The sequence below is a fragment of the Ammospiza caudacuta genome, chromosome 21 (assembly GCF_027887145.1).
Source record: "Ammospiza caudacuta isolate bAmmCau1 chromosome 21, bAmmCau1.pri, whole genome shotgun sequence".
In the NCBI taxonomy this organism is placed as follows: domain Eukaryota; kingdom Metazoa; phylum Chordata; class Aves; order Passeriformes; family Passerellidae; genus Ammospiza; species Ammospiza caudacuta.
The window spans coordinates 750,001-777,229 of NC_080613.1; the positions used below are offsets into that span (position 1 = coordinate 750,001).

The following is a 27,229-nucleotide window of genomic DNA, read 5'->3' on the forward strand; positions in this document are numbered from 1 at the left end:
TTAGCACATGTTTCTGATGGCTGCTGTTTGCAGAAGAGTTGGATGTGTCCATTTAACAGACAGGCTTGTTGAAGAAACATTCCTGAGGGAGAGAATGTTGGGTTGTTTAATTTCTCATAGGACAGTCTAAAAGACTATGCCTTTACTTTGACCCTAGTAGTTGAAAAATCATTTTAAAGCATTGATGATAATTATGGAGAAAGGGCTCACTTATGTGTCTGTTTAAGCACCACAAAATCACTAATCGAAGAGTTCTTGTTTTGTAGTTAAACATTAAATGTAAGTGAACTGGTAATCAGTTTATTCTTGATTCCAATATAAATTTATATTTCATTATTTTTTTCAATTTATTTAATATTTCCCACTCAGAATTTGTAAAGGCAGTATAATGGTCAGGTTTTTTCCATGTAAATTCTTTTGTTTCCCTGTCTGAACCAAAGAGGAAGAAAATTCTCACTGTCTTCTTAATATTAGTAGAGCATGCTTGATTTACTAATAGGAGCAGTTTCTCAGGTCTTTGTGGCGATTGAATTTATGAATTTATCAAACTTCAGGCTGCTATGGACCTAAATCCTGGGGGAAAAACTGTTGAAAACGCTTTATGTCAGAAAGTGTCCTGCATCACAGTTGCTTGAATAGCCCATCAGGGCATTTTCACATATTTTAAGGGCAAAAGCTTTAAGGTTAAAGTCTTTAATGATCCTTTTAGAGGTGGCCCTGAGTGCCACGAGGCTGTTGTGGTGCTGGAGGGGAGCCCCTCTAAACTGGTGCTGTGTGACGGGTGTGCCAGCACCTGCTGCCAGGAGGGAGGGCAGTGCCAATGGGACACTGTATTTGTTATTTATTGTTCATTATTTATCAGTCCTGGGCTCCTCCCCAGTGCTGTGGCACCTGCCCTGGCACCAGGGGCATGCACTCCATGACACCCCATCCAAGAGTGCAAAACTCCTGAGTGCAAGGAAATTTGGCTTGAAGGGGGTACTTTGGGGACTGATGCTGAGAAAGAAATCGCCTGGTGGAGGAAATCAAATCCCATCTCCATGAGCTGCCTGACTCCACATCACGTTCTGTCTCTCTGATGGTTTTTAAATTGAGGGGCAAAATGCTGTTGTGATAGTGTCACTAAACACTGCAGAACAAATTTCCATATAAAACCCTTCCTAGGTAGGAAATTCAAGTTAATAATAGTTTGGAGGAAAACCTATAGTAAAACTTGAGCATATTAACTATTAAGAGTTTAATTTGAGCTCTGGGGGAAATGATGTATTGAGGTAGGTACAGTAAAACTGATGAGATTGCAGGCAGGTTTTACAGATGATTTTTTCTTTCTTTTAAGGATAATTGAGTCATTTTAATGATAAGCCTTGCTTGGCTTCTTTGAATGGACCGCATGTAATTAGTTGCAGCTTCAACTTTGAAATGTTTTGACAGAAAATGTATCATTTAGCGGGTGCATTTTTCCAGCATGCGCCTTTAATATTTGTTCATTTTCTGCAAGGCACAACTTTGCTACTTCAGGTGGAATCGCAGGCAGGGCTGGGCTGCCTTTGTCACTGTGCTGGTTGGACCAGGAAGTGGGAATTCACCTCGCTGGTGTCCTGCAGGATGAGGGAGGATGATGATGGCAGGAACACCTTCAGCAGGTACCACAGTGCTGCCTTTGTCCCCTCGCTGGTTCCCTGCAGGATGAGGAGGATGATGATGGCAGGAACACCTTCAGAGGCACCATGGTGCTCTCCTTGTCCCCTCGCTGGTTCCCTGCAGGATGAGGGAAGATTAGGGTTAGGGTTAGGGTTGGCAGGAACACACTCAGAGGCACGGTGGTGCTGTCCTTGTCCCCGGGCTGGTTCCCTGCAGGATGAGGAGGATGATGATGGCAGGAACACGCTCAGAGGCACGGCGGTGCTCTCCTTGTCCCCGGGCTGATTCCCTGCAGGATGAGGAGGATGATGATGGCAGGAACACGTTCAGAGGCACGGCGGTGCTCTCCTTGTCCCCGGGCTGGTTCCCTGCAGGATGAGGAGGATGATGATGGCAGGAACACGCTCAGAGCAGCTGGAGCCCGTTCCAGCCCAGCGCAGCACCTGCGGGCCGGCGCCGCTGCCCTGCTGCAGCTTCAGCTGCCAGCTCTGCCAGCAATGCAGCGCGCCTGCCTCGGCCTAATTAGAGGCATGATTTGTGAAACGCTGCCTATTTATTTAATTAATCACCGGCACAAAGCTATAAAACCCATATTTTAAAAACCCCTGTTAGTTTGCCATGTGGTTAATAGATTGTGGCACATTAAAAAGTGACACGGTGATGTATTAAAAATGTTCCACCTAAGGTTGGCTGATGTCCTCGAGGAACTTGAGCTGTCTGCTTTGTGCAGCAGAAGCAGAGGATTAGAGGCTGATCTGTTCAAGGATTGAATATTTCTGAAAACATTCATCTTTTTTAGAGCATCTGTTCGTTAAAATAGATCGTGGCACGTTCCTTAACGCACAAATAATGTTTATGGTGCGGTTTTAATTATAAGTTTTGGTTGCATTTAGTTATTACAAAGAATAACTCTATTCCTCAGTATTAAATTGTAATGTTTATTACTAAGTAAAATATGTATAATTCTTCTAAAGAGGCTGTTTCTTCTCCTCACTAGAAGGAATTTGAGGGTGGTTTGGGGTAATGAATGCATTTCTGCTGCAGCTGGAGCAACAACACTTGGATCAATGTGTTTTTATCCCGGGGCTGCAGGGCAGGCTGAGCTGGTGCCACAGGGCTGGTGGGACATCCCACCCTCTGTGTTGGCTTGGGCACATGGAGAGGGAGCCAGTGTGGGGCAGAATGCCATGGGAGTGTGGCAGGGGAGGGTGGACAGGGCCATTTGTCCTAAATCTGACACCTACATGGACAAAAACACAGCCTGGGCTGTAACAGGGATGGACCTGGGGCTTCTCCCTCCCTCCACATAGCATTTGTCAGAAAAAAAGCAGTATTAAGAACTCACATTAATAGCATTCCAAGTAAACCAGATTTTAATTCACAGAGAGTTGTACAAATGAATGTGTGTTACTATAATTGAAACGTGCTGTTACCAGCACTATGTGTCTTATTCTTTGCTCAGGACTTACATAATTTTATTAATTGTGGGAGTGAATGCCAACAGGAGCAGGCAGTGCTGTGGGTGCTGGGCTGTGTGGTTGTTTCTGTAAATCTGGTAAATCTCTGAGTGTGAGGACGTGTTCAGGTGCGAGGAACCTGTCCAGCTCGGAGGGGATGTCTCTCAGCTGTGTGCTGTATAATTAACTGGTACATGAGGAGGGGGCTGGAATAAAACATGAGCATGGTAATGCAGCCTGGAGCTGGGGCTGTAGTGATCATTGCCATGCAGAGGACGCCTTGCTCAGAGCTGCTGCTGCCTCTGCAGCCTGCACAACATCTGGACCTTTAATTGACAAATCGCCTGGTGCTCTGCAGAGCAGGCATGCTAACTGGAGTCAACAATTTAGAATAAAAAATAATAGTGTGTTATTTACCTTGCAGTTAAATATTCATACTTTGTTATGCTTTGGATAACAGGAAATTACTGGGTTAAATTTTTATGAATAGTGACAGTGTGAATAAGATAAATTAAGTATTTAATGATGTTAATGGAGTTTTACATCGTGATCTGCTAACTGTGCAGCACAAGCTGGGGTGATGCAAAGGAGAATCCTCTCCTCAGAAGGGAACAGCTCTGGGGCTTCACTGGGGAGCTGCAGGGCTGGCAGTGTGCTGGGGCTGCCCCAGCCCCTCTGGGGTGTCCTCCACCTTGGTTTGGGAATCACAGCAGGAACCAAGTGCCCAAAGCGAGGAAAACCCCAGTGCTGCTGTAACCACCTGATGAAACACACACCATTCCAGTCTTGCCATGGTGGGGAACAGTGGGGTGGGCTGAAGAAGGAAAGAAAAAAGGAAAAATATGGTCCCTTATATTGCCATAAACATCTGTGCTGTGATCTGTTAGAAATTTCTGTGTGTTGTAAATACTGGGTTGTTATAGTTCCACTTTTCCCCTTCAAGTATTTTCTGTGTGTCAATTAAATACAGAAGCGAGTAAGTTATGTTGTGGAGGTGATTGCTGGGTCACACAGTGCAGTCAACACCCTGTCACCCAAACCAAAAAACATTGAACTGGGTTTAAAAGTTAGAAGACATTTTGCATTTGGGAATGGAAAGGCATTTGTTTCCATTTTGTGCAGTGTTTAGCGTTGTTTGCTGGGAGGTGAGTCAATGACTTGAATTAATTATAATTACTGAAGAGACGTATACTGATTGAGCAAATAAAGTAGTAAGCTCATTCGTGCCAAGGCCATCTAATTAAATGCTAACTTTGGGTAAGCTAGATGTGCATGAAAGATTAATTTTAAGAGGTTTTTATGACTCCCACTAAATAATGATTCAGTAAAATCTTTGCATTATATCATTAGAACATCTAATCTTAAAGTGATATAACATTTAGTCACAGAACTCCATTGTGCAGGAAGAGGCAGTAAATTGTCAGTGTTGAAAATCAATCACTTTTCCCTTGGAAATGTTTATGGACTTTGTTTTAATGTTGTGCCTGGTGTGCAGTGAGGCAGAGCAGGAGTGAGGAGGGCGCCCTGTGCCTGGGTGTGCCCCCCTCCTGTTGTGCAGGTGCTGTGGGTGGGGAGCTCCCCAGTGCCTGGGCCAGGTGCAGTGTCAGTGACCACGGTACCCCTACCTGGTGCATGAGGGAGGGGTGCATTCCCTCGTGGACTTCAGTTGAAATTTGATTTTCAATCTTAGAAAGACACCTTATGTTGGAAGGACTGATAAATTTTAAATAATTATTTTTTTTTAATTTGACGTACTGTAGGAGAGCACCAGGGAGCCTTAAAAGAGTCCATCAATAAAAATACTAGGAAAATTTTCTATGATTTATTGTACATTTTCAGTGTATCCAGTTACTCCTCACTTTCTTAAAGGATTGGTGGGATATAACATTTCTAACAATAAAAGCTTAATGGAATCAGATTTGTGATTTCCTAGAAAATTAACGAGATATTTTGTCAATTTTATTCCAGACTTCATTTGTCAGAATATACAGTGTCCAGTGACAAGCTAAAAGAATTTTTTGACAAATTAACTGTGCCACAGGTGACAGATCAGGAAAATGTTAATTTAACATCCCCTTTATGCTTCCCAGATTTATTGGAGGCTATTAAGGAAACTCCAAATGGTAAGGCCCCTGGCCCTGAATAGATTTTCCATTGAATTTTATACAGGATCTATTAATAAAGTTTGATGCTGCCTCTTTGAATATTGGTAATTGTCCTTTATCTTCTGGGTTTCCTCAGCATTTCCACTTGGAACACAGTTTTTAGTTGGGAGCCAGAAGTAATTGTGGTTCCAGGAATGGCCGTGGTTGTGAGTGCTTCCTCCTGGAGAGGAGGCTGCAGGTCCCTGCAGAGCCACGAGCTGTCCCTGGGCTGCTCTGAGCCCTGGCCTCGGCTGTGTCCTGTGTCCCTGTGTCCTGTGCCCTGTGCCCTGTGTCCCTGTGTCCTGTGTCCTTGTGTCCTGTGCCCTGTGTCCCTGTGTCCTGTGTCCTGTGTCCTTGTGTCCTGTGTCCTGTGTCCCTGTGTCCCTGTGTCCTGTGCCCTGTGTCCCTGTGTCCTGTGTCCCTGTGTCCCTGTGCCCTGTGCCCTGTGCCCTGTGCCCTGTGCCCTGTGTCCCTGTGTCCTGTGTCCTGTGTCCTTGTGTCCTGTGTCCTGTGTCCTGTGCCCTGTGTCCTTGTGTCCTGTGTCCTGTGTCCTTGTGTCCTGTGTCCTGTGTCCTGTGTCCTGTGTCCTGTGCCCTGTGTCCCTGTGTCCCTGTGTCCTGTGTCCTGTGCCCTGTGTCCTTGTGTCCTGTGTCCTGTGTCCTTGTGTCCCTGTGTCCTGTGTCCCTGTGTCCCTGTGTCCTGTGCCCTGTGCCCTGTGTCCTTGTGTCCTGTGTCCTGTGTCCCTGTGCCCTGTGCCCTGTGTCCCTCTGTCCTGTGCCCTATGTCCCTGTGTCCCTGTGTCCCTGTGTCCTGTGCCCTGTGCCCTGTGTCCTTGTGTCCTGTGTCCTGTGTCCCTGTGTCCCTGTGTCCTGTGTCCTTGTGTCCTGTGCCCTGTGTCCTTGTGTCCTGTGTCCTGTGTCCTTGTGTCCTGTGTCCTGTGTCCCTGTGTCCCTGTGTCCTGTGTCCTTGTGTCCTGTGCCCTGTGTCCTTGTGTCCTGTGTCCTGTGTCCTTGTGTCCTGTGTCCTGTGTCCCTGTGTCCCTGTGTCCTGTGCCCTGTGTCCCTGTGTCCTGTGTCCCTGTGTCCCTGTGTCCCTGTGTCCCTGTGTCCCTGTGTCCCGGTGTCCCTGTGTCCTCTGTCCTGTGTCCTGTGCCCTGTGTCCCTGTGTCCTGTGTCCTGTGTCCTGTGTCCTGTGTCCCTGTGTCCTGTGTCCCTCTGTCCCTGTGTCCTGTGTCCTGTGTCCCTGTGTCCTGTGTCCCTCTGTCCCTGTGTCCTGTGTCCTGTGTCCTGTGTCCTGTGTCCCTGTGTCCCTGTGTCCCGGTGTCCCTGTGTCCTCTGTCCTGTGTCCCTGTGCCCTCTGTCCCTGTGCCCAGTGTCCCTGTGCCCTGTGTCCCTGTGTCCCTGTATCCTGTGTCCCTGTGCCCTATGTCCCTCTGTCCTGTGTCCCTGTGCCCTGTGTCCCTCTGTCCCTGTATCCTGTGTCCCTGTGCCCTATGTCCCTCTGTCCTGTGTCCCTGTGCCATGTCCCTCTGTCCCTGTGCCCCTGTATCCCTGTGTCCCTCTGTCCCTCTGTCCCTCTGTCCCTGTGCCCAGTGTTCCTGTATCCCTGTGTCCCTCTGTCCCAGTGTCCCTCTGTCCCTCTGTCCCTGTGTCCCAGTGTCCCTGTATCCCTGTGTCCCTGTGTCCCTGTGTCCCTCTGTCCCTCTGTTCCTCTGTCCCTGTGTCCCAGTGTCCCTGTATCCCTGTATCCCTGTGTCCCTGTGTCCCTGTGTCCCTCTGTCCCTCTGTCCCTCTGTCCCTGTGTCCCAGTGTCCCTGTGTCCCTGTGTCCCTGTGTCCCTCTGTCCCTCTGTTCCTCTGTCCCTCTGTCCCTCTGTCCCTGTGTCCCAGTGTCCCAGTGTCCCTCTGTCCTCCCTGGATTTATGTGTGTAACTGGCGTGGTGTGCCAAGGAGTGCCATTAATTTCCTGCTCTTGGTCCTTCTCTTGCCAAGGCAGCCTCAGCTCGGGGGTCTCTGGGCAGGACCAAGGTCACCAACACCCTCAGCCCCCGTGCCTGGGTGTGGGCACCTGGGCACACACACCTGAGCTGTTACCTATGATTGGCACCACCTCATTTCCCTCTCACAATAAGTCCTGGAAGTAGAAAAGCACAGACAGAAGCCCACCCTGGTGGTTTCTAGCAGCTCTGTTGTGTTCATGACCTCGTGGGGTTAAGGTGTCCCAGAGGGTCCCGGGCACATGAGCTCAACCAAAGCTTGTTCAGGTTTATCCAAACAAAGTGAAGGAATGTCCCTTGTTCTGTTGCAATCCTAACCCTTCCTTTAAATTAGCCAAACCGGTTTCTTCTTACCCTAAAAATATGGGAAGAGGAGGTATCTGTTCTATAAAAATGCTTTCTTAAAAAATAAATGTATTATGTTGGGATGGATTTTAATAATACTTTTAGCTGTGCCAGTATGAATAACTTTAATCTTTAAATTCCTATTACTTCTCTAATTTATAATCACACTGAAGGATCAAATGGTTTTTAACAATATATTGAAATTAGCACATGGCATTTAACTCCCTATTTTATGCTCTCATTATAGATTTATAGCATTGAATCCTTTTATTCTGTTACTTAGAATTCCAAGTGATTAATTCAAGAAGCCCTTTCTCTTCTCAAGGCCCTTGTAGTATGGAGAGAGATGGAGATACAGAATTACTTGGAGTGCCTTGGAAGAGGGGGTCAGGATGTGCAATTTTTCTTTGTTTAGAAGATTTCTGGGTGAAAGCTGCAGTCCTACCTGCAGTGGATTAAACATTCTTATAATGCAAACTTCGTAGATTTGCATTGCTGTGTGCTTTATGGTTTATTTGTCAGTCTCCAGGGCACCAGATGGGTTCTTTTCATCCAGTAAGTTCCAGCAAACCCCAATATTAGTTTATTCTTGCTGGTGTCCTCAAGCAGAGCAGTCCAGTGGCTCAGCTGTGTGTGTGGTTTTGTTCTGCTCTTGGCAAGCCAAGGCCAAGCCTTGGTGGGTGGGTGTCTGTGCTCCCTCTGGGAGCTCCTCAGGTGGAGGGGAAGAACTGCAGAACAGAGCAGAAATGCAGAAACAATTCGGAAGTCTTAGGCTGTTTTTTTTGAGTCCCTCTTCCTCCCCATCCCACGCATAATTCCATTTTTTTGGGATTCTGCAGGAACATGGGATCCTGCAGCAAAGTTCAGGCTCTTTATGGAAATCTGTGAAATCATGTCCAGATATTTCATGTCCTTTTTACCGATAAACAGCGGGGAAATAATTGGAACTTAAATGTTTAATCTCCTTCCAATTTTAAGCCATAGCAGCATATTTTGGTTTTCCTGCTGAGCCGAATTCCGCCCGCCCAGATTTTGTATAAACCCTGTGACACTTTTAGATACATCCTGATGAAACGTGTTTCCTCCCCAGGGCCACGTTGGTACAACGGCAACCAAAAAAATCGATGTCTACCTCCCCCTGCACACGAGCCAGGACAAGCTGCAGCCCATGACCGTGGTGACCATCGCCAACGCCAAGGTGCACGACCTGATCGGGCTCATCTGCTGGCAATATACAAGTGAGGGACGGGAACCCAAGCTGAAGTAATGCTCTTTCTTTACTACCTCCTGACCTCTCCATTTCTCCCCTGCAGCCTTTTTAGCATACTGAAACGGATTTTGTGTCAGTGTTTGGAAATATAAACCCTAGCACCTTCACATGTAGCAGTATTTCCCTCCGAGCAGCACAGGGGCACCTCCAGCCATTCTTCTTTCAATTAGCTGCTGTGTGCTGGGAAATGATCAACAGGAGGGCTTGGGCCTGTAAATGAATCATCATCTCAAACTATGTAAAAATAATGCAAACTGTATCTCTTTTGGTGTCACAGAGGCATTTGTTATTCCATGTCCCATCTATTTTTTGCTAGTGTCCTCAATGGCTGGGATCACAAGAAGTCAGATAAAGTCCAGAGCTCCTCTCAGTCCCTCTGCTCTGCTGGAGCACTGCTGGTGGTTAGTAAGAGCTGTTCCTTTTTCCTGGCAGATGACAGGAGATGCATGGAAAGGTTCTTCAGAACAGCTCACCTGAGCACCTTTCATTTTAGACCAGCTGTGTAAAATACTTCTGGTTTTGCTGGGCCATAGAACATAAAATAAGGACTTAAAGCAGTTTATTACAGAGTTGTCAGGTACTGGCAGGGATGTCCCTGGTGCAAGGAGGTTGATAGTTTTGTTTGGGTTTTTTCTATATGAGCCAAATTTCACATTTTTTATTGTTCCTGGAATATTGAATGAATAGGGTGGGGGTTTTTTCATCCTGAATTTCACAGCTCACTCTTTCAGCATTTTTCAGGAGCCCTGGAGGGCTCAGCAGCCCCAGCTGCTGCTGTAGCACAGCTGTGGGGGAATGGGAGTCAGGGCACTTGGGTTCCCAGGTTTGGATTTGCTGATTTCTGTTCCACAGACAGGGCACAGGAAAGCAGCCCCTCTTGAAAACACTTCCATGGATGTTCTTTCTTTGGATATGGATTTTTCCTTAGCTCTTCTCAACAGACATGTGAAATGTTTCTGGGGTTTAACACTTGGGTTTGATTTGTCCTTTTCTATGTTCTGGAGAAGAAATATGAAATTATTCACAGATGGTGCCATTTCATTTGCTGTTATTAATTTCTGCTCATTATATCACAAGTTCAGAGAAGTGTCCTTTGTGTATGATTAGGCTATTTTTTAATGAGTAAGACTGCACTGATGTCAGTCTTTGGGCACACACACATTTCTCAGGAGCAGAGCAGAGCTCAAATGGAACAGCACCCGTGAGTGGAGTGTTCCATGAACCATCACTGCCCACAGCAAAAGGCAACAGTGGGAAGAAATTAATTTCACTGTCTGCCTTGAAGGATAAGATGTTATGATGTGTCAAAAAGTGCTCATGAGCAAGGAGGCTGTCCAGTGTAATCAAATCTCAGGCAGAGAGAATAAAATAAAATAAATAATGGAGGCGTGAGCTCCCAAGAGCACAGTCAGACACAGCAGCAGCAGCTGAGAGTCTGGGGACAAAGGCTCAGGCTGAGGGCCAGGGCCTCGAGTTTCCAAGAAGTTTCTTTTCTTGTAGGTCCTTAATTATTTCTCATCATCTTTTTGTTAGCATTGCTGACTGCCAGTCCTGAAGCAAGGATTGATTTAACTGGAAACTAATTCTCATATTTCCAAGTAAGGAAGGAGGTCGTGTAGGGTGCCCATTCTGCATTGGCCATTTGCTCCTGATTCAGTCAGGTGAGAGTGTGAAAGGACAAAAAGGGGATCAGTGTGGCACTGCACTGAAATCCATCTACAGAATGCCTCAGATGGGTATGCAAGGCATGCAGAGTGACAGCTATACCTGCTAGTGACACTGGGAGAATAATGAGGAGGTTTTAGACTTTATAATTAGGAGAAACAACCCCTTCTGTCTTTAGGAAAAGAATATATTACTGCCTAATTCCTTTTCCTAAAAAATAGGTGTAAGAGTCTGAAGTGAATGAGTACTAGTTGACAGCTTTGAGAACATTCTGTATTCAATTAGGCTGCCTTTTTATTATAATTGTGTTGTATTTGTCTCTATTCAGTCTCTTGGTTCCAGGAACCACTGGCAGGGTTAGCAGCCCTGTCCCTGGCCTCCCACACATGGCCCTGGGGTGTAACCCAGCATTTTCCTGCAAGCCCCTGACAGATGTGCTGGAATGATTCCACCTGCAAAAAATAAACAAAATCCCTTTCTAGGAAGAAATTAATAGTGAGATGCGCAATTCAAATAGAATTGCTATTTTTAGAAGTGAGGAGTGAATCTCTCCTTTTTGTGCTGAACTTGTAAGTTCCCAGCTTCAATCTCCCGCAGCCTGGGGGAGGTTCAAAGTGCAGAACAGTTTTACTCACTGGACTTTTTTATTTATTTTTTTACCACATGGTGACTAAATGTGTTGAGGAAGGCAGCCCATGAGTGCAGGCATGTGCAGCCCCTCTGTTCTGTGGGGCGTGAGCAGTGCTGGGGTGTTCCCAGCTTGCTGGGACAGGAGCTGGTGGCGCTGGGACCTGCTGGCTGTGCTCTGCTGTGCCTTCCTCCAGCTGGGGACAGGGCAGGGAGTGGCTCCCACTGCCAGAGGGCAGGCATGGCTGGGAGATTGGGAATTGAGAATTCCTGGCTGTGGGGCCCTGGCACGGGCTGCGCGGAGCAGCTGTGGCTGCCCCATCCCTGGAAGGGTTCAAGGCCAGAAAGTTTCTTTGCTAGTGTTTGCGGAATTTCCAAAATTCAGAGTGGTGAATGTTGCTGAATTACCTTTGGTGAGCAGAATCGCAGCTTACATTAACAGCAATGCATCATTATTCCCTGTTTTCTATAATAAATGTCTTAGTCATGACAAGATGCCTATAGATCACCTGGACTAAGCACTCTCAATAAAGCACAGTTGCAACTAAAGGTTTGTGAATTAATTGAGAAAATTGCAAATCAGGTAGTCAGTGAAATAATTCATTGTCACATCCAATCAATAAACTTTGTAAATCAACTCATTTAATTCAAAAAATGATCTATATAGATCAAGCGACCAATTAAACAATTAGCATACACTTTACAATTAATTAATTTAAGCATCAATCATGCAATTAAAACTCCAAATTTAAACTGCAGAGTTTAGAAACACGCTGCCACATGCACCTCCAGCTTTACTGCATGGCTGGGGAAAGGCCTGAGTGCTGGCAGGTTTACAGTCAGAAAGAATACTTATTTTCAGGTCAATAATTTAAACTGAAGTAACATTTGAAATAGATTTCAATGTTAGGAAATTATGATTAATACCTGTTTCGTAGCTATAAATAGTTGTTTCCCTCTGGGCTTTCATCTGTGGAAAGAAAGAGGCTCAGCTCTTTATTTCTTTCACATTGTATCTGTTTCAGCTTTCTGTGTTAGTTCTGCCTGTTGGTGTTTATTAATTTGTGACTGCTTTTAGTGACTGAACTTAGGTATTTAGGAAAGGTAAGTGTTCTGCTAATCATTGCTGCTGTGTTGGATAGATATTTACTTTTCCCATAGTTCATTACCCTGCTCACCTGCCCGAAAGCACTCTCTGCTTCTCCAGCCTACAGACACGAAACTTCCACAGTTGTTTGACCTGTGAGAAATCACAGACACCACTTGTTTGCCTTTAGCTCTGAAGTGTACTCATCATATAAATAAATAAATTTTCACAAATGGAGAAATATCCTTCCTGCTTTACGAAATCACAAAACTTTTACAGATTTTAGTGCATTTTAATCATTGTCAGGTTTCGTTTGTGGAGCAATGAAGGACGAAGACTGCTCTGCTCTGAGGTTTGGGGCTTTTCCATCACCACAGGGTTGTGGCAGCAGGATACATTGTGACCTTTGGGGACACGTTTGTGTGGTGTCACCATGCCATTTGAGAGCAGTGCTCTGTGCAGGTGTCCCCGTGCAGGTGCCCCATGCAGGTGTCTCTGTGCAGGTGTCCCCGTGCAGGTGTCCCCATTCAGGTGTCCCTGTGCAGGTAGCCCCGTGCAGGTGTCCCCATGCAGGTGCCCCATGCAGGTGTCCCCGTGCAGGTGTCCCCGTGCAGGTGACCCCGTGCAGGTGACCCCATGCAGGTGTCCCCGTGCAGGTGTCTCTGTGCAGGTGCCCCGTGCAGGTGGCCCCGTGCAGGTGTCCCCGTGCAGGTGTCCCCGTGCAGGTGGCCCCATGCAGGTGTCCCTGTGCAGGTAGCCCCGTGCAGGTGTCCCCATGCAGGTGACCCCATGCAGGTGTCCCTGTGCAGGTAGCCCCGTGCAGGTGTCCCCATGCAGGTGACCCCATGCAGGTGTCCCTGTGCAGGTGTCCCCATTCAGGTGTCCCCGTGCAGGGTGCAGGTGCCCCATGCAGGTGTCCCCGTGCAGGGTGCAGGTGTCCCCGTGCAGGTGCCCCGTGCAGGTGTCCCCATGCAGGTGCCCCGTGCAGGTGTCCCCATTCAGGTGTCCCCGTGCAGGTGCCCCATGCAGGTGTCCCCGTGCAGGTGTCCCCGTGCAGGTGTCCCCATGCAGGTGCCCCGTGCAGGTGTCCCCATTCAGGTGTCCCCGTGCAGGTGCCCCATGCAGGTGTCCCCGTGCAGGTGTCCCCGTGCAGGTGTCCCCGTGCAGGTGTCCCCATGCAGGTGTCCCCGTGCAGGTGTCCCCATGCAGGTGTCCCCGTGCAGGTGCCCCGTGCAGGTGTCCCCGTGCAGGTGCCCTGTGCAGGCGTGGTGCCGCCGCAGGCTGTGCTGAGTCGCTCTGTCCCTCTGTTGCAGTGACAATGTCAGCGCCTACTGCCTGCACATCGCCGAGGACGACGGCGAGGTGGACACGGACTTCCCGCCCCTGGACTCCAACGAGCCCATCCACAAGTTTGGCTTCAGCACGCTGGCCCTGGTGGAGAAGTACTCGTCCCCAGGGCTGGCAGCCAAGCAGTCGCTCTTCGTGCGCATGTGAGTACCCGGCTGGGCACGGCCGCCTCCTCCTCCTCCTCCTCCTCTGCCTCCCTTCTCCTCCTCCTCCTCCTCTGCCTCCTCCTCCTCCTCTGCCTCCCTTCTCCTCCTCCTCCTCCTCCTCCTCCTCCTCTGCCTCCCTTCTCCTGACCTCACCAACACTCGGGGCCACACTCCTTGGTGATGCTCTGCACTGAAGTGGTTTATAGACAAATAGTTGCAGTGTGGCTCAATAACAGTGAGAATAAAAATGCAGTAACCAAGCACACCAGCTGGACTGGACATTCCCCTCCCAAGTCCAGAAGAGTCCCCACCCCATCCACCCCTGAGACTTCAGCTGTCTGATTGTAGATCAAGAAGAATTTGCTATGTCCTTTGCTATATCCAGGGATATATACTGTGCTTGATCACTTTTATTTTTCTTTACTTGTGAATGAAAAATCTCTTAAACCATCAGAAGGCCTTAATTACTAGAGCAAAATGCCAGGAGCATAAGCCACTTCTTACTTGGGAAAAATATTTCATGTTTGGAGCTCTTGAAATGAAAATGCTAATAGGGTTTTCCTGGTTATTGGACATTACTTACATTTCTTAACACTACAGCTGCTTCTAGTTCTGAATAATCAGACATTTTTTAAAAAATCTGGCTTATTTAATTAGTTTTTATATTCTTTATTGTGTACTGTGTTTCTTAGCGACGTTGCAAAGCATCCTACAGAAAGCCATTGTCAGAAATCCCACGTGTATTCCCAAAGGCCACATTCACTTTGCTCCACTGCATCAGGGCACTGGGAAATAAAATATTCTGGCCCCAGTGTTCACAAGTAAGTTATTCAAGGCTGAGATGCTGGGCTGTGCTACACTGAGGCCGTGGTGAGGAAGAGGAGGTCATTGTCAATGGACAACTCTAAATTGTTGCTGATTTCTCATCTGGATAAATTGTCCTTCCCCAGCTGTGCCCCCAGAGCTGTCCTGGGTGCCTGAGCTGGGCTCAGTGCTCACTGCAGTGACCAGGGGTGGGTCAGGGGCTGGGGCTGTCCTTCCCATGGGGACACAGAGACCTCAGTGGGGTCTGGGGTGGCTCACAGAGGTGGCACTGCCCTTCTTGTGACAGCCCAGAGATCTCAGTGGGGTCTGGGGCTGCCCAGCAGAGCTCTGCCTGCAGCAGGCAGCAGGAGAAGGGCCCAGCTGCAGAAAAATGCAAAATCTTTTGGTTTACCATCATTTGTGCTGATGTGAGGAGCTTCCTTCTAGCTTGGAGGTGCTGCTGTGGAGAAATAGGACAGCTGCATCATGAGCAGTGCTTTTCTGAAAGGGTCAGTTTGGTGGTGCCAGCATCCGCATTTTAATTTTAAATGGCTTGTGATTACTGTGTAAATAGCTAGGTTTAAATTAGAATTTTTAATGTGTCCTCTAGAGTAAAGAATTACTTGATCATCACTTGATCAAAAAGGTTGTTACCTCTGTGAGTTTACATGTGTGTGCTGTCTTATTTTTGTAGGGATTTGCTGTAAATTCTATGTCTTCTTCCTCCCCTGTCACCCTACCGGTGCATGTAATTGTGGTTTTATATTTTGCATCTCTTTTTTTTTTCTCCTCCTCATGCTGAAGTACTTCAGCTGCTGCCATGTCAGCCTTGTGACTTGTAATGTTTATTAACATTGAATCACTGTTGAAAAATGTTGATGCTTGCGAGGAGCTCCGTGCTGGGGCCGCGCTCCTCCTCGCGGGCTGAGCCCCGCCAGGGACCCCCTTCTGCAGGACATGTTTGAGCAGAAACAGTTTGCAGAACTTTACACACTTCACTCCTGCCAAGGCAAACTCTGAGCCACTCGAGTCAGTTGTAAATACCCAGAGGTGGTGGCTGGAAGTAGCCCACAGTGCAGTTTATATTCCGAGCTGCATGTGGATGTCTTTGTGGCTGTACAGAGTAGCAAATAATTGAGTTTGATTAGGGAGAGGGACCTCATTATCCCCCCACCTGTGCCCAGCTGGTAGGGGAGGGTCGAAATGAAGCCATTAGCTGTCGCTCTTACTGGCATCTCAAAGAGCTCAAATACATCTGTGTCTTATTTTCTTTTCTGGCACAATCAGTCGAGCAAGCTAAGCAGGCATGACCGAATTTGGCAAGTTCCAAGGACTCTGGCAAAGTTACACAAGGAGAAGAAGGAGGGCAGTCGTTCTGGCTGCTCAGTGCCCATTAGCCTAGCGAGCTGTGTGTTTGGAAGGTGGCTGCTGTGGAGAGCAGAGCTTTGAGCTTTGTCCAGCGCCAGGCACCGCACCCGCGCACGCCCCGCGCTCCATCCGGGGGCTTTGCCAGGGAGAGGCAAGCAGAGCTCCCCATCCATGGGAATACAGGCTTCTTGAGGTGCTGAGGTCATACCTGAAAGGCTTAAAATAAATCTGTACCATCATTAGGGCTTTTTCCCTTGGAAATTGTATTGTTGGAACATGACACGCTCAGTCTAATGGTGTTTCGAGGAGCTGTAGCTCAGCTGCCAGTTGGCACACAGAGCAAATTTGGCATCCAGTTCTTCTGCTCCGTAGCACTTTTTTCTGTTTTGATATTGTACTTAAATTGCTTTGACTATTATATACAAATTTTCAAAGCCATACCCGATAGTTTAAGGTTTGAAACCCTTTTAAAATACCAGACTTGCATTGTGCTTTTGCAAATTCAGTTCAAAGCCCTGAAATGTGTTTTTTCTTGGACTCCAGCAGCAGTCCCCAAAAGGCCTGTTCCTGATTTGTGCATGGGGGTGGGTAATCTGCAAAGTACATTTTAGAATATTCATATAAAATTTCAGACAGTTAATGTGGGTGCGAAATTAAGAATGTGGCTCTCAGGATAGTGCAGAGGGAGGGGTAGGAGGGCATCAGAACACTTGATAGAGGGCTAAGGACTGCTATAGTGGTGTTAAAATGCAGCCAGTTGAACTCAATAGTGCACAGAGCTATGGAAGGCCAATCTGAGATGCACAAAAGCAGGTCATTCAGGCTCAGAATAAAAATTGTGGCTGGTATTAGTTAGTCCAGTTCCTATCACTGTGCACTTTATCTAAAAAATTACCCAGCTTAAGGTAAGTCCATTGCATCAGCTGGGATTTTGAGTCTTAAGTCTGACTTTGTGCTGATCGAGTGGAAATTGCTATTAGTCACTCCCAGGCACTTCCAGCCATGCCAGCTTGTTATGCAGTGAGCTTTAAGTGCCATAAATTCCACTTCTGGAAAGTAAATTCCACTTCTGTGTTAAGAAAAAAAAAAAAAAAAAAAAAAAAAGGTAAAAATTACTCTAGATTGGAAAGGAGCTTTTCAAAAAGTTCTGATTCAGAGCAGAAACCCTTTGTCCTTGCAGGGTGGGCTGTTTTGTTTTGTGGCAGAAGGGGGGACCCTGCCTGTTCCCCTGGCACCTCAGCACCACGAGGAGAGCTTCTGCCTGTGCTGCTGCTTGCCTTTCCCTCTCCTGAACCTTGCCACCCTGGCTCCAGCACGGAGGCTGTAAAAGAAGATGGAAAGCCAAGTTACTGCAGAATGATCACTATCATTAACATTCACGGGTGGTTCACTTATCATTCCTGACTGCACAGACATGGCAGCCGTTATGAAACGTCCACAGGTGTAGCACGATGATACATATTACATTGTGCCACAATGGATTTATGTATTCTGTAACAAAAGAAAAGTGTAATGAAAAAATACAGAAGGTAATCCTTTATTCCTCCACTGCACAATTTATCAGTAATGCCTGTGGATGATAAGTGCCAGGGATTTCCTTTGCTTGATTTAACCTTGTCACCCAGGTATGTTTTTGCAAAATGACAGAAAATACAAGCTAAGGAATTTCTTTGGCTTCCAATTTGCCAGCAGCACTTTTAATTGATTGACCAGCATCTGCTTGTCTGTCCTATTTTCAGTGTGTTGACCTAAAAGGAAGGTATCACACCTTAGCAGAGGGAGGTAAAACGCATTGTTAGTGATTGCAATTAGGGATGTGCTGGGATTGGGCTGAGTGAGGGCAGTCCCTGCCCATGGCCAGGGCAGAGCACGCTGGGCAGTGGTGGGCTGAGGTGGCTGTGTGTTTCTGCAGCCCAGCCTGCTCTGCTGGGGCCACACCAGGCAGGGCAGGGCTGGGCTGGGCTGGTGGTGCTCCAGAAGCTCCGGTGCTGGGCACAGCTCAGGACACCTGGCAGCGCGTCCAGTGCCAGGACAAGGAGCAGGGGCCCTAAACTAAACCACAGCAACTTCCACCTCAACGTGAGGAAGAACTCCTTTCCATGGAGGGTGGCAGAGCCCTGTAACAGCTGCCCGGGAGGGGCTGGAGTCTCTCTCTCTGGAGATGTCCCAGACCACCTGGCTGTGTTCCTGTGTCCCCTGCCTGGGCAGGGGATTGGACAGGGGGATCTCCAGGGGTCACTTCCCACCCCAGCTAACCTGTGGTTCCACGGGGCATCTCCTCTGGGCACAGAAACATGCCCTGACTCTGGCCTGGCCCCAGGATGATGTCAGGAGCTCTTTGGTCTGGGCCTTAGTCCACCCCGGCTCAGATGTGAGGGGTTGCCGAGTGCTGAAATGTTGCTCTGCCGTGGTGGTGGTGCCTTGTGGGAGGGGAGCCGGGGCAGGGAGGGCAGCAGCTGGAGCAGGGTGGGGGTCCAGCCCCCCTGGCTCTGCTCCAGAGCAAACAGCCAAGAGTTTACGAGAGCGGGGCGCGCTCCGCGTCCCACCGCTCCTGCCAAGCACTCACTCGCGGCTCGCACACTAAATATAGCCAAACACACAGGCTTTCTTATTTTGCTTTGATCAGTAAAATAAACTTTCAGAGATTGTTCTGGGATGAGATCCAGCTTCTGGGGCAAAGAATGGCCGTGGCTCGGGCAGGGGTTAGTAATGGAGTGTCAGGGAAATCAGCCTGACAGTTCTCAGGCCAGCTGCTCAATGGAGAGGGCTGGCTGAGCCGGGCCAGCCCGGAACACGGGCGGGAGCACAGCAGCCTGCGCTCTTCAGCAGCCGAAGTGTCAGGAACTGAGACAGAATCTTCCATTTTTGGGACGTTCCTGATCGTGGGAGTGTGAACAGCCCTGAGCTGGGGCCATCTGCCAAGGGCCACTCTGTGCCCAGTGGGAAGGGTCTGCAGGCCCTGCTCTGTTTGGGGTGAACAATGTTGAGAAGCATTTTGTACAAAGGGGACAATTGTGACTCCGGTTGTTTTGGCCATCGTGGGTTATGGAAGCCTTCTGTTGCCTTTGCAATTTCTTTTTTCCCTGGAATATTTTAATTTATTTCCCTGTACTTTGATTGGAGTTTTCTGGAAAATTCCTGTAGATATTGCAGAGCATTGTATGAGTTACCTGGAGGCACCAGGTGTTGTGATGGTCCGGTCCAGCACGGAGGGCTTTTCATGCAGCACTTCAATGAGAAACCTTGTGTTGTTTGAATAAAAGCACAAAGGTAGTCTCCTTTTTGTGATTATAACTGTAGAACAGGTTTTTCACTTTAAAGAATCCACTGAATCTTGCTCAGCAGGGCAGCTGGGACTGAGGCTTTTGGGAAGTGAGGGATTGGCCAGGTAAAGGGCAGGTGTGTGGTGCTTGTGCAGGTCATGAAACTGCTGCTCCACAGCAGCTTCAAGGGAAATTGCTCCTCAGTGGAGTGCTGGGGAAGATCTCTGCTCATTGCAGGCGTTAGCCCCTGAGCCCTGGGCTGTTCCCAGGACAGCAGTGTCACCTGCAGTGGCACTCCCTCCCTCAGCTCTGCTCCTGCTGCGCTGAACGCGCGGCACAAACAGAGGGAAAAGCAGATGCATGAAAAGGTTGGGATTATTTGGTTTGAAGACGAGTAAGATAGAGTTATAAATAATAAATTGTCTGGAGAACATAAATTTGGGCTTTTAGGCAGTTTCATTTTGCCAGGAACAAAGGGAATTGAAAATGAAATTCAGATGAGACCAAGGCAGAACCGAGGAGAGGGAAACGGCGTCTCACACCAGCGAGGGGGGACAGGGGGACATGTCCTGAGCCCAGGCTTGATGCTGCTGCCAGGAGCACGGTGGGCACCAGGACACCGAGCTGTGGCCAGCACGTGGCCAGGCAGGGGCTCCTGGCCCCTGGGTCACGCTGCAGTCGGTGCCCTGAGCAGTGAGGGCTCTGTCCTGGCTGGGTCACCGTGGGCTGGGGATGCCGTGTCTGATGTGACCTGAGCTCCAGCCTCTGGTCCCAGCGTTTGTGTTTCAAAGTGACATGTAATATGGGTTTGTTTTGCAGGATGTACTTGTGTTGCTTGGATTGCTTTTGCCTGCCAGTTGCTTTTAAAAATATTCCAGCTGTGCTGTTCATATAGAGCTGTACTCCCTGATTAAAATTCCTGGTTGCCAGATACAAGGCTCCTCCTCCTGCCCAAATAGCTTTGCAAACCAGTTTTTTCCATGCAGAGCAATCTCTCCGGAGGGAGCCTTCAGCTCTCGGATTTCCCTGGAACTGTCTGCAGTGACATCTACTGACATGAGCCGAGACTGACTGCGAGGGCTAAGGGGCAAAATTTACTGATCTGCTCATTCAGAGTCTCTTCTATTATATTGTCATCTTCTGTGCTTCCCCAGGGGTGCCCTTCTTGGTGTCTGTGAGCAGTGTCCCCCACAGCCGTCCCCGTGCTCCTTGCAGTCCTTCCCCTGTGTGGCCTCTCCCATGGGTGATGGCCAGGACAAGGACCCACTGCCTTGGATCTTTCTGGGAGATTTTGTGCCTTTGTGTTCACAAACACGTGTTCAAAGGAGCCCCGGGAATAATGCATTGAAGAAATACCTCGGTAGTGCTGCAAAGCTGCAGTCACTGAGGGGTGTGCTGGCCTTGTCCCTAAGGGTTTGTTACGTGTGGGACACGGGTGAAAATGCCACTGCAAGCAGCTTTTCTGTAGTGTGCTGTAAAGCACAGACACGAGCTGAGGAGATGAGGAGCCCCCCAGGTACACTGGCTCATTTTTCTCTTCTAATGCTGAACGCCAAGTGATCAAAAATAACAATAAATTAGGAAAATCCTTACACTCCTTGCCTTAAATCTCAACCCATTTTGGCTGGTTTTGTCTCTGCCTTGCTCAGGCAGTTTGCTTGGTTTCTCCCTTTAACTTCCCCTTCCAGCCCAAGTTCGTTAACCGTGTGCCTAACGAGTGCTTTGCTTGAAGCTAACGAGGGCTGCGGGGAGCTGCCAGTGATGATTGTTTTGTAAAACTGCATGTGCATCTGTCTTGCAGAAATGCTGCTCATGGATTCTCACTTATTCAGGTGGACAGTATGAAGGTCACCATGAAGGATATCTTACAAAAGGCCTTAAAGAGAAGGAAGGGATCACAGAGAGGCTCAGGTGGGTTATTTATCATATTTTCTAGAGGGCAGGGTGTTTCCTCCACGAGTATATTTTATATCTCTTTTTAACCGTTGTGAACGTTGCTCAGGTTTTGGGGGGTTGTGTCCCAGCCCCACTCACAGCAGTTCTGTGCACAGGTCTGTGCTCTCCATGCTGGCACAAAGCTGGCAGTGCAGGAGCTGCATAATGTTTGCTGCAGAGCAGTATATCCATTCCTGCAAATATTTATTTATGATAACAAATCCATTTGCATTCAAGACCAGTTCGTGGTAATTTGGGATGATGGGTGGAAGTGCAGCAAGTCCAGCCCATGATAGAGTTTGTATATATACTTCTAATTTATGTAAGAAAATTATGCTTAGTGCGATTTTAAATAATTTCAAGAATTCGTTGTTACTTGTAGTGAAAAATTTACTTTCTGCAATGTTATCAAAATAGTGCTGTTATAGTTAAGGCATATGAACACTTAAAAAAGGAAAATGTACAGTGCTCATATTTCTATTTTAAACAATGTTTTTCTGGGGGGTAGATGTGCATTCACATATATGTTAGTGTATATATTTCAGAAGTATAAGGCTGAGAGATCTTTCCAGCAACAAGAAATAATTACTGAGAGAAATTGCTCTGAGTCTTGTCACGCAACAAAGGAACTTTAATATAAACCCATCTATATAGTGGGAAAGATAAGGATCTTGTCTTTGTAAATGAATGAAACCTCCTTATACACCCTCAGTTTTAACTATGGGAAAAGAAAATAAACCCCGTTCTCCTTAGAAAAAGTAGTTCAGTGCAGTTTTTAAATGCGTATATAATCTGTCATGGATTTAATTAGCTATCTTCAGATGAGAGCTGAAGTTTTAATAAAAGTTAGAAGAGATAACACAGTGAAGGACACGGATGAGCTGTCTCAAGGCCATATTCCAAGGGAACGATAAGAGCTGTAAAAAATGGCAGAGAAGAGCAATTGAATGGAGCAATGAAAATCTGATTCTCGTAAAAAAAAAGGGGGGGGGGGGAGGAGGAGAGGAGCAGCGCTGGGGGGAGAGAGGAGCCCCGGCAGGCTGCAGCAATTTGGAGGGGGGCCAGCAGCCATCGCTCAGGCCGGCTGCGCGCCGCGCTCCAGATGTGCCAGCGGCACTCGCGCCCCGCCAGCTGACTGCGCCGTGTGATAACCTGCTCTCTGGATGCCCATCGCTGGCCGCAGAGATAGAATTAAATGATGATGATCTTCCCACAAGTTGGGAGAGGAAACAATGCATATAAATCTTGATTTCATCTCAGCGTGAGAAGTCTTTATCCATCATCACTCATAATGAACAAGTCGTTAGCGGCGATGAATGGCGGTGGGGTTTTTTCAAACACCTCTTTTGTTCACTTTTTGGGTGACTTTTATTTATTTCCTGGGGTCAGATTTCCCTTCCCTGAAGGGAGGTTGCTAAAGGATTCACTTAGCTCAGTCTTTAAACTGCTTCCCCCCTTCGTGTAACAGATGTTTTATTCTTTGTCCATTTGAAATTTGATTCTGCTTTGACTTTGTTATTTTTGCTCAGTAGTTTAGAGAAGGAATGGACCTGGCATTTCTTCCTTCAGCTAATACATTCACCTCTACTGCCTTGGCCCTCCTGCTCAGAACCCTTTTCAGGAACAGGGTATATAGGGATGTATCAGAATTTTTTATTAACATTAACTTAGCTTATCCAAACCTTTCCTTATTCCCAATTCCCTGGATCCAGACAGGCTGTTCCAGTCCCATCTGCCACGGGCTGGCCATGCTGTGAGGGCAGGGAGAGCTCAGGATGCCGCCACAGTGGGCACAGAGAGACTGGAGCAGGAGCGAAACGAAAGATTTTGCCATCATTTCTCACCTACCCCCAGATCCCTCACCATTGCAGAGGATGTGCCTCTCGCTGTCACTGGGAGATGCAAGGATAAATGGAATTGCAGATCAGAGCATTAGCACTGCACAGGCCTGGGCCAGGGTGCTTCAGGTCATTATTAACCAGTGGATTAGGATGTCAAAGTTCTGAATAAAAGATAAGACATAATTTAGGAGAAACATTTCTCCTCATTCAGCAATGTTTCCTTTAAAGCTGGTTGGTCTGATTTTTAAAAAGTCATTACTAAAAATAGGCTGGATGTGTTTATTTAAAGTTTTTGGAATATTTTAATAAAACAGAAATGCCCGTGAGCTTTTCTGCCTGTCTCCAATGGGTCTCCAGATCAGCCTTTTCAGGACAGATGAATTTATTGCATTACAGCTTAGGCTGTTGTCAAGTACTGGTAGAAGCAGTTGCTTTCTGATCTGTTTTCACCCCTGACTTACAGGGCATTTTTCAGACTGGTCCTGAATTGGCAGGAAAATGCAAACCTGGGTTGGCTACTTTGGGTGAGGAAAATTTGAGGAATTCCTGTGGTGCAATTGGGAAGGGTTTGTTCAGCATGACTAGGGCTAAAACACTAGGCTAGCTTTCTCCAAATACTTTGTTCAGCCAGTAAAGATTATTTGTTGCAGCAAAATACTGATCAGTAGGAGACAGAAATGGGCTAGAACCTTTTCTTCATAGAAAGGGCCTGAAAAAACAGCAGCAATATTCTGACTGTGCCTAGCTCTATTTAGATAAAATTATTGCAAACTGTTCAAACTATTTCACCTTCCTTGCAATTCTTCTTTCTTAGTGTCTCAGGGCTTTTGACATATGAACTCTGACCATTTTTAAATGACAATATTTGAGCCAGCCAAGGGGAAGGGCAGGTGGTGCAGTACCTGGATGTGCTGTAGCTCAGAGAGCCTGGCCCCCAGTCCTCTCCTGGAGGACGTGCTTGTCCTGCAGCAGGACAGGGGGACCTGGTGACCTGTCCCACCACAGGCACCCACGGGGGCTAATGGGAGCACTGGATCATCTCTGCCACGTGCCCAAATCACCAACTGGGAGAGGCACAGGAATGGCTGCAAGTTAGGAAAGAGCCTGTAACACCCAGTCGGTGCTGCATACTGGAGAAGATAAATCTGCAGAGGAAATGGTTGAGGCAGATGTTTAATTAGTTGGAGCCAGGCTGGATAAATCAGGATAGGAGCTGTCTATGCAGATACGCCGGTGTGCCTTCCCTTCCTCTGGGCTGGTGTCACTGCCTTTAGAAACAAACTGTTCTTTCTGCTGAGAGAGAAGCAGCAGCAGGAGTTGTACAGCCTCTCCCTTACTGTAATGGATTCCCCTGTGTACACTCATAAAATAGAAAATGTAATTGATGTTTTCTTATGGTAATGAAAACTAACGAAGTCGAATACTTTATCATCAATTTGTTTAACCTATTGCGTGCTCAGCAGCGTGTATTGCACAGGCATATTTCATGGGAGGGCTGGAAATAAAACTGCAGTTCTGAGATGAGCTTCTAGGGGAGACTGGTCTAATCCAGGATGGGCCACCTTGAGGGGGCTCAGAGGCATTGCTTGTGCAAGAGGGTTTTCTGAAAATAGCTCAGACGGGAGAGAAAGAGCCGAGGATGGGCACAGAGAGGGGAGCTGGAATCTCCATCAGTGCCACAGGGACCTGGCTGGGCACTGGGATAACAGCCCTTGGAGAGCCCTCCTGTCCAGGGGTAGTTTAAGGATTGTTTTGTATAATCCTGCCATGCCTACATCTCCTTTCTGTGTGCACTTCAGCAGCTGATGGTGTAAATATAAAATCTCTCTGCAGTGTGGCAGATCTGCAGAAAAGAACTCACATGCTGGAGATTGGGAGCGTAAGAACTTCCTGTTCTCCTTGAATTTATCAGTAAAAATGTCAGATACCATGCTGTCTGGATTTTGAGCAGCTCTAATAACCGAGTCCTGAAAAGCTGTTTTAGAAGGTGAGACTGGGGTGTTTTAGTGCTTGGGATAATTCTGCTCCCCAGAGATCAGTTAACATTAACTTCTGGAGCAGGTAGCTGTTGGGCACGCTTGGAATCCCACCCTCAGCTTGGCAGAGGAAGCTTTGTAGGTCGCACAGGTCAGGTTGCAGAACTGTAAAACACCATGACCCCTGGAACTTGATTTGCTTTACTGGGAAATGATTTTCCTGCTCGCTCAGTCTGGTGTGTGTTTTTGCTGGTGTTACTTTCAGCAGTACTCATGTGTTACCCCATTAACATGTAAGAAATCTGGGTTGTGGTAGGTGTGCACTTTAAATCCTGCTTTTTTAGGGAGGCTCAGAGGGACCAAGGCAGGCACAGCTCTTCCAAGGTGGAAGGCAGAGCCCATGCTCTGCTCCCAGGGCTCAGCTGGGGCTGGGGCTGACAGCAGCCCACAGAGTGCAGCGGGCAGGAGATCTTATCAGGCTTTTTATATCTGCACCAAAGCCTGCACTCAATATTGCCTGTAAAATATGTTTGCATGGATTACGATTTTAAGAACATAGGAGAGATGGTGACTTCATCCTTGATACTTCATGTATCTTGATGCCATGGTGATTCTCAAATTAAATATGTGCAGGAACTATATGTACACTTGGAAGTCATCTCCCTGCCTGTGAGCTGTCTCATTCCTGCTGCTCTTCCACAAACACATTCCCTGGGACGCCAGTTGCCTTCTCCTCCAGAGCTCAGCTGAATGGACTATAAATACTAATGTAAAGTAAATAACAATGCAGAGAGAATGTGTGCAGAGGCTTTGTTTTCAAACAAATTAAGCATCGATGTCAGTATATAAAAACTGAATGTTCTTAGACGGAGATGAGAGACAAAACTAAACAACATAAAATGCTGAAATGTTGGAATAATCCTGCCTGCTCCTGGTCCGTGTCAGCCTCTCTCCATCTGAAATTTCTAGTGAGCAGAGAAGTCTCCTCTGATTAATCTTGTCTGATTTCAAGTAGAAATTCTTTGCAGGGTGAACATGCTACTGATTATTATTTAATAGCTGCCTCCGACTGCAAACATCCCCCGACCAGAAAGGCTCAGTCCTTTTAAGAACAAAATGCTCTACAAGTTTAATTGTTATAAACAAAACCTTCTGCCAACATTGCACAGACGTGACCTGTATTTTCCGTAGGTTAGAGGGAGAGTTATTAGCTCAGTGTTCTGTGAGTTTGGAGAAAGATTAATACTTTTTCAATAAATGAAAACAGCTGCTTTGCAATAACATTCAAGTCCCTAACAGCTGTCAACCAGTGCTTTTTGCATTCTTTAAAATGTGTAAAGTGACCAAAAATAGTTTAAAATAATCTTCCTGGTCTGTTTAAGTGTATTATTTGACTGCCACAGGAAGCTGAATAATAAGAAAAGAGAAAGATTCAAGAAACAGGCACAGGACTTAAAGATAAAAGCCTCCATATCATATTTTAGTCCCTACACCAGAATCAGAGGAATTGCAGCTGCCAAGGGCAGGGAAAGGAGCCTGTTCCACCCCCTGGTTCCTGGGAGCACAGTCTGTTACAGAGCCAGGTTTTGTGGTGGTTGGTTATTGCCATGGTTTGGATTTGTTCACACAAAGTTCAGGTTACCCTCAGAACCTGAGGACTCTCAGATGAAGAGTTCTGCTTGGGGCTCATCTTTGTGTGAGGAGCAGCTGGGGAGGAGAGCTCTGAGTTGTGTTTGAAAATTCAGTTTCTGACATGTCAGTGTCAGCACCACATTTAATGTCAAATTTCGTGACTTAAATGTTCTAAAGCAGCTGCTGGAGGAGCTGTGGGCCTTGCTGGGGTTTTCCTTCCTCATCCTACCTTGTTGGTGGGAGAGTAAGACAAAAAAATGTCTGTAAAGGGAGGTGTGTGTGTATTTTGATTGCACATATATGTATTTATTTATCCATTTTGAAAAAGGAGAATTGAAAAGATAAACCATGTAAAGCTGCAGCCCTGTGGATTAAAGCACTTCTAACAGATGAACTACAGTTAGAATAAACTGCCGTCAAAGTTTGATACTCTCATGGAATGATGGTAGCTGAGGAGTTTAAATTTAAAAGTAAATATGTTCGAGTAGGCGATGCATATGTTTGCTCTGACTCTTTCTGGGATGGAAGCCCCAGCATCTGTGACAGTGAAAAGCCAATTAATTTGTGTTTCCTTGTGTTCACACTCGTGCTTTTCTGCTTAATGGCAGTTGTGAGTGGCTCTGGCTCCGGGTGCTTTGTTTTGGATCATTACAGCAGCCCTGCAGAGCCTGGTGCAGGGCATGAGC

The 27,229-nt window shown here is 47.2% G+C and overlaps 1 protein-coding gene across 5 annotated transcripts in view; it reads left to right on the forward strand.

Annotated features, from left to right (window-relative positions):
- Positions 1-27,229, forward strand: part of MAPKAP1 (MAPK associated protein 1) — an 82,778-nt gene that overhangs the window by 26,244 nt on the left and 29,305 nt on the right. For all 5 annotated transcript variants that reach the window (XM_058818218.1, XM_058818214.1, XM_058818216.1 and 2 more), the window contains 3 exons: positions 8,673-8,845; positions 13,545-13,721; positions 20,961-21,070. In XM_058818218.1, the coding sequence (XP_058674201.1) occupies positions 8,673-8,845; positions 13,545-13,721; positions 20,961-21,070 (460 nt within the window). The remainder of the gene's footprint in view (positions 1-8,672; positions 8,846-13,544; positions 13,722-20,960; positions 21,071-27,229) is intronic.